This window comes from Berghia stephanieae, chromosome 6 (assembly GCF_034508935.2).
Source record: "Berghia stephanieae isolate SIO BIC M18660-M18661 chromosome 6, UCSD_Bste_1.3, whole genome shotgun sequence".
In the NCBI taxonomy this organism is placed as follows: Eukaryota; Metazoa; Mollusca; class Gastropoda; order Nudibranchia; family Aeolidiidae; genus Berghia; species Berghia stephanieae.
In genome coordinates, this window is record NC_088365.1 from 35,545,028 (window position 1) to 35,553,101 (window position 8,074).

General features: G+C 31.7%; 1 protein-coding gene across 2 annotated transcripts in view; it reads left to right on the plus strand.

Annotated features, from left to right (window-relative positions):
- LOC144974951 (cortactin-binding protein 2-like) overlaps positions 1-3,587 on the plus strand; it is a 66,190-nt gene extending 62,603 nt beyond the window's left edge. For both annotated transcript variants that reach the window (XM_078918491.1, XM_078918492.1), the window contains exon 24: positions 685-3,587. In XM_078918491.1, the coding sequence (XP_078774617.1) occupies positions 685-1,471 (787 nt within the window). In that variant the 3' untranslated portion in view covers positions 1,472-3,587. The remainder of the gene's footprint in view (positions 1-684) is intronic.
- The last annotated feature ends 4,487 nt before the right edge of the window (positions 3,588-8,074 follow it).

An 8,074-nucleotide genomic window follows, 5' to 3' on the forward strand; every position in this document is an offset into this window, starting at 1 on the left:
TTCCAATAACTTGAAAAAAATAGAATTATGTGCCGGTCGTAATACAATACAAATATTACATATTTCTGGATGGAAAAACTTTGGTATTTTATATTATGACCCTGGAGCTGGCCATGCTCATTACAATCAACAGCAAATAAAAGGGGCATATATAATTTTAACAAATCTTGCAAAACTTAAAAACTAAACAAAGAATAGAAACAAAATGTTATCACTAAAAGGGGACAGTTTAGTGCAGTTATATCCTAAAACACAGATTATGCCGTTTTCAACATTGTTATTATGATGTGCATTTGCTAAAAGCATTTGAAAGTAGGATTTTCCTTGCTTAGAAGCCAGAAGGCTCTAGTTGAAATGAACCATATATGTACATGTCAATGGTCAAATCTCTTGTGGCAACAGGTAATTCCACCAGCGCCCATTAAGATATAGGTAGTCTTGCAAAGATTGCTTTATTATTACTGACACAAACTTTGAAATCTACAGGAATAAGAATTTAATGAAAATTAATGCAATGCAATTTTGAAGGTTTTTGTTACTTAATGGTTATGTAACTTTACTTACAATTATAAAAAGTCCTTCCCATATAATTGTTATCAGATGTGCCATTCATCAGTGTAGTTAAAATTATGCAGACATTTTTAAAATCTATATTATCATTGTCATTATTTTCTTATTCTTCAGAAGAGGTCAAGTAAGAGCTTTTTTGTCCAACATTAAACGGAGAAGTCTATCTGAATCTAGTGTCAGCAAAGCTGCACAGCTTGAAGAGCAAGAACAGCAGCAGGAAGAAATTCGACAGCAGCAGAAACAACAAATTGATTTACCACATCAAAATTTACATCTAACCACCACAGATATGAACTCTAACTTACTATTGTCACAGGCCAAAGTTGCACGATTAGAGGTCAAATCACCAAAACTTCTCACAATTCCTGCTGCACTTCGTAGTTCAACACCCTCCAAAACTTTACTAAAATCTTCCACACCATCTCATATCCAAAATCCTAAAAAGACTGGGCGTGTCAGTCCACTTTACACCTCCTTGTCATCGGCATCAACATCATCATCAACTACAAGTCCAAAAAAATCCAGATCATCAGAAAACATATCCAGCAGTGGTTTGTATCAAGGGTTTTCTAAACGAGGAAACAACAGCACACCCTCAAGCCCCTTCTCTTTTTCTTTAACTACACCAACTTCTAAGCTTAGTTCCTTTAAAATGTTTGACCCTTCTTATTCTGGCATTGATAACAACAACAGTTCAAACTCTCTACTTCAGGAAATTCCTGATTTCAGTATCTTTAATAAAATTTCCTCACCATCAGAGGATCAGTCTACCAGTCGAGGATTTGTTTTTCTTGGCATGGCAGAGAATGGAAAAAAGAAAGAAGAGGAAGAGGTTTGGAGTCGTAGAGAAGACACTTTCATGCCCACTTCCTCATCTGGAGAACAAATGCTTCAGAAATGAAGGGATGTGTAGATGATTACAATATTTGTTTCATTTTATATATCACGAAGGATTCAATTGAATCTTCATCTCTCTTTCTTCTTTTCTTTTGCTGCCATCTTGAATCTTATACACTGCCAGTAAGATGAGAAATGTGACCCACTGCATCAGTCTTGTATTAGGTCAGAATGAATCAGATGAGGAAAATTGATTTGAGAGTCAAATTGACCGGAATGATGAAATTTAATGATTTTGAAGATTGATAAACAAAATTGAATTCCTCCAATGAAGGCATTTATTGTTACTCAATTTTTATAAGTTAAACATAAAATTGAATTTTAAGCAATAGGTTCACTACAACAAAAATTCTGTTTTTAGGCAATGCATCACAAAAGTGAAACCAGTACATCCAGATATGAAGAATTTTCATTGATATTTTCCTTTTATTCCCAAATAGGTGCCTTAGGTAAACTTTGATTTAGATTACATTACCATTTTTATGTATGATTTCGGTCCTTTAAAGATCTAGTCAAACCTGTGGTCACAGACACATGACAGACAATTGTGTGTGTAGGACACTCGCATTCCGACTTGTCTTTTTTACCCCTCTTTATTCATTATCTGCAAGTAAGGCAAACAGTGACAGGAGATTTACTGAGTTTTGTGGTTTAATCTAGTCTACCGACCTGGAACACTGTCGCTTTGTTTATTTAGACTCTATGGAAAAGTCAGCAAAGATTAATACGTCTTGTAAAGTCAAAATCACAAGTAAATGATGACTGGTTGCCGTATCATTCAATTGTTCGTTCTCATTTTTTTTTAGTGTCAAGGTCACCAAATAACCTCACCAGACCCGCCTACTTGAAAATCTAAAACTTCGTAATTTTTAGGAGACGAGAATTGTAGTCATTCACAATGATTAAATAACACTTCAAAATCTGTAAAATTATGTAGTCTGGCATCAACTTTCATTTTCAATAAGTTTTAATGACTTAGAGATGCTCATAAAGTTCTGAAATTGGAGCCAAAATTTCGTAATTCTATGAATTTTTGGTAATAGTAGGCAGGTCTCACTGACCACCGTTTGATAGTTAATAATCTTAGGGTTATTCTGATCATGTCCCTCCTCATTCCAATTAGAAATTACTTCTGACCAATAACGCATATTGTGTTGGTTTAGTTGCTCGTATTTAAATGAAAAATTATTTCATCACTGACGTTCTTGAAGAATCCTTGTGGTTACACACCCATTCCCAGAACTGTAATTGCCTATTAGTGATTAATGATCAACACTGAAACCTTCAACTGAGTAAAATACAGCTGTATTTCTGTATTTCTACTGTTTTATTTTTAAAAATTGTATAATATTTTGACAGTGGTCAAGTGACCATCTGTGTAAGGAGGACACTTTGCTTATGAACTGTTAAAATCTGCCCTACATAGGTTTGTATATATTTTGGCACGAAAAAAAAATCAATGAATGATGAAACTTTATAAGGTGACATTAGAATAAAAAGGGTCAATTTCAAATCTAATTTCTGTCTTTTGAATGTGATTATTAGTTCTTAAATTGTAACTATTGTATCTACCGGTGAAATAACTAATCTTTTTTTCACTTAAAAGTAATCCCACTCATGAGCAAGTGAACAAATAGCTATTTCATATAGCAACACCTTAGCACAGGCATTAGCAAGATGAATGCCCAGGTCAACAATATTAAACAAATATTTTAGAGCTGAATACTTTAGAAAATCATAATAATATGCTCGTTTAAGATCATGCAATGGGCTCTGTTTTCAAACTGCGAGTTTTAAAAAATTCTCCCTTTTTATTAAGATCATAGTTATAACTAGAATATATAAAGACGGTGGAATTTTTGAAATTGATAATGTTTCATGTTTTGGGCTCTTTTTAAAAATGTCTAATTGTGATTTTACTTCATTCTTTAATAGCTATATCATGTGATACACCAAATAAATAAATGCATCCTTATATTATACCTAATAATATATTTATTCCACAAACCATACAAAAAACCCTTGAATTTGTCAACATTTACTCCTATGCATGCATACCATCTTGACTAGCACCTGCAATGATGCTCTGGAATAATTTGACCCTTGGCCATGAACCCAACAATTTCACTTGATTCACTTATTTTCTGTATGGATTCCTCTTTTCATAGGTACTTCATCATTCATGATTTTATTTAAAGCAAAAGAGCCTGTTCGAAATACATTTTGTTCTTGTAATTCTTAACTATTATGACATTACCGTGTTGGGTTTTCTGTCATAAATCTAAGGAAAAGTGAAACTTTTATCCTACATTTTTTAATCAGTAACATTAGGACTTTAACCATCAAATTAGCAGTTATGCCAATTTTAAGGCAACTCGTTATTTTATGAATAATTTTGTTGTAATTGTTATAGGGATCACATAAACTTAAGTGTATCTTTTAAAGTATTGCCAACATAGTTTGTACCAGTTAGTCATTATCAGATATATTTTGTACATAGTTGCAATGTACCTTTTAAGCCTCTTGCTATATTTAATCAAATATTATCTTGAATGGAAGAAAACGATCTTACTTTTGAGAGATATTGTACTGTATTATATTGTATAATTCATTGTAATATTTGTATCACCACTGTTTATTTTATATGCAATTTGACTTATACATCTGTTACAACAAACAAATTAATACTTTTGAAAATATTTTCAACCAATTTGAATAGTACAGATCACTTGATCTTGACTTAAATATTCAAAGGTTGTTAAATGTATGTACTTAGGAACTGGCAATCGTATTCATGTGGATTGAAATCCCAGAGACTATCAGTGGGCAAAATGTAATCTCTGCTATTATTATAAGTGTTGGGGAAAAAAGGAAGTTATTCTATTGTATAATAAGTCCTCCACAAAATCTCAGGTGTGGTTAATTTGTCAATCAAAAATTTGCATATTTATTTCATTGTTTTCATTTTGCCCTGTATAAAATCCATAGTCAAACTGATGTCAATAGGATGACTGTTATATGATTTGTAATAGACATTATTGATAACATTATTACTTTATTGTACAATATACCACTATAGTTCGTTTTTATTTTCAGCCTAGTCATGTTTAGTCAAGACAAATGAGCGGGTGGTTGGATGGGAGCATCACCCTTGAATCATATACCTATGATGTTCGCATGGGTGTACGATCCGATAGTGATGTCGTTTCTTCTTCTCTTTACTAGCCTATCCTGCTTCTTTGGTTTGTGATTGTATTTTTGACAGGGGATATTTTTTTTTCTGTAAATCTTCTGCCTGTTTGTTCTTGGTTATTTATAATTTAGCTTATGATGTCTTTAGGTTATGATTTTGATTTACATTTGTACTATTTTTGTTAGATTGCTTGTTTTTTTTGTTTCAGCGGTCTCTCATATAACCTCAATTGTGTTGGAAGAGACCTAAAGCAACAAACAAACAAAATCAAGACAAATGATTTAACTTCTTTGATGTAACTTTTAATTTCTAGGAGAAACTTTTACCAAAATTTAGGTTTTGTTATTCTTTTTTATTGAAAAATAAATTCATGTTGTTTTAGAATGAGGTGTCGAAATGTTAATTACTTTGCTGCTCCATTATTGTCATAATGGAGTTTATAATGATACAATTGATGTTTATATGGAGGACGGCATTGAATTTCTTTATTTGGTTAACCAAGAAAACAGGATTTTTATCACATTTTAGTGGGAAGTAATCACTTAGGTTATTTTATCCCGGTATTTTATATGTTGTCTCTTTCAAGTGAATTTTTTTCCTTGTCTTGAAATGAAACGACTTGATTTTGCCCTTGCTCCAATTGGACTCCTTTTATATGAAGTAGGCAATCTAATGTGAGTCTTTTGTCTGGGACAGATGATATTTTTATACTTTAAGTCTCTCTACTTTTGAGCGCATCCATACCTGCCAATTCTCCTAATTTTCATTTGGGAATGTCTTATGTAGTTCTCGTTCCTTATTTCTCTAATATACATATATTTTCCTGATTTTCGTTTTAATATTTTAAAAAATTAAATTAAATCATCATCATCATTTTTATCATCATCTTCTTTATCATCATTTTAACTATTCACTTCTTTTGCCAAGGAATTTTTCCTCATTATGGTTTTTGAAAAAATTGGCAGGTAGCCGCACCTGAAATCCAAAACTATGACCTTAATGGTAATGATAATAATATAATGATACTAATAATAATAATAATAATAATAATAAGAAGAATAATAATAATAATAATAATAATAATAATAATAATAATAATAATAATGATAATAATGATAATAATAATAATGAGACTAAGAATAAAGGTAATAATAATATAATGACAATGATAATAATAATAATGATAATAATAATAATAATAATAGAATTAATAATAATATTAATAATTATTTATAATAATAAAAGAAAGAACAAGTCTGTCTGTATGTGTGTGTGTGTGTGTGTGTGTGTGTGTGTGTTTGTGTGTCTGTCTCGACTACAGGGAAAACCAAACTACTATCTGCTATGTAAAATACCCAGTTTATTAACATTTTTATCCTTCTAAAGCAAGATGTCAGGATTTTTGTGATTTAAATCGATTTTACAAAGACCATATATACAATTTTCTTCAATCCCTAAGATTTATGATGCCATTCTAAACATTCTAAATCGAGGGTACAGTACAACGAAATCGATCACAAAAGTGGCACAAACACTGCCCCCCCCCCCCCCCAAAAAAAAAAAAACAAAAAAAAAAAAAACAATTTCTAATCTGGCACATAGGTTTTTATATATATTTTGTTGTTCATAGATGTTTTAAAAATTATGTTATAAGCTTTTTCTTGCCTCATCCATTTAACGAAGGGTTTAAGGAATATTGAGACTTTTCCAATGTAACGACTCTGTCTGTTTTTGAGACTGTCTCTCACAGTTTATAACATGACACCTTTGTTATAGACATTACTAAATTTTGAATGTATTGGTATTGAAACTCAGAAAACAAACACTATTCATATCATATCTATTTAGATCTATATATTTATATATACATATACACACACTCTCTATACAGCTTAATTTGAAAACTATAAATTGTCTTATTTAGATTGTGATCTCATTTATATTTACATTTAAGAGATTTGTCGTTATAACATGATGTTTTATTTTCATATACAATTACTTTTCACAGACCCAGGGAAAGATTTTATCAAGTGACATCAGTTTACTGACTCCCATAGTGGGCAGGGGGTACATGCTGTGTCTTCTATCCCCTTATATCTGTTTTCCAACATGCTTTCTGTCTTTGTCTTGGAATGAGATTACTTGGTTTTGTCCTGGCCCTTGCCGGAGTCCTAGCTGGGAGGGAAACAGTCAAATGCATAGTTATTGTTTTGGGAGATGATATTTTTTTTCCTTGTAAATCATCTCTCTGTTATGTATTATTATATTTATTTTTAATTTATAATGTAAGCATTTGAGTGTATTTTTCTTTGTTGGATTTTGTGCTTGTGTCCGTATGAGACTTATAGGTGGTCTCAAACTTAGTACTTTGATAGTGTGCTCATGGAATCTACATCTGATCCCTATTTGTTCCCAGTTCCCCTATGTCTTACTTTTTCTTGTGTGACTGGGTGGGGATCCTGACCTCCCATAGTGGGCGGGGAGGTACATGCTGTGTCTGCTATCCCCCCATACCCGTTTTCCAATTGTTTCCTGTCGTTGTCTTGGAATGATATTACTTAGTTTTGTCCGGACCCTGGCCAGAGTTCATTGGCTAGGAGGGAAACAGTCGAATGTATAGTTAGAATTTTGGGAGATGATATTTTTTTCCTTGTAAATCATCTCTCTATTATGCATTGTATTATGCTTAGTTTACATATTATATTATTTGATTTGTAAACATTTGAGTGTATTCCTTTGGTTGGACTGTGCTTGTGTCTGGATGAGACTTTTAGGTGATCTCAAACTAAGTACTTTGATAGTGTGCTCTTGGAATCTACATCCGTTTCTATTTGAACCAATTCCCTTTGTCTCACCTTTCTTTTGTGCTTTAATTGTAATTTTAGAACTTTTTACTATCCCATTTTCTTCCTTTTTACTGGCGCTGATATGACCTTAATGTGTTGCAAGCGCCGTAAAACCCTTAAAAACAAAAAAAACAAAAACATTTTCTTGTGTGCTTTATTTGTAATTCTATAACTTTTTACTATCCCATTTTCTTCCTTTTTACTGGCGCTGATATAACCTGAATGTGTTGCAAGCGCGAAACCCTTAAACTAAAAATAACACAGTTTACTGCTAATAATTTAAATTTGCATTGCTTTAATGCAGAGTTCTTATATCGAGGCCCAACATGATACCTTCTATAACTGCGATAAAATAGTTTTGTTTGGATTCTGTGTTTTATTTTGTTTTGTTTATTTTATTTATTTATTTTTTTTTGGTAGGATTTTTTTATTTTTGTTTCTTCATCTCTGAATTTGAAACAGATGGATCATTAATTGTTTTTCTTGTGGAAAAGGATTCTTTAATTAGAAAAAATTTATGTTCTAAGGATTTCACTGAGAGAGGAGGGAAATGTCAATAAATATAAAC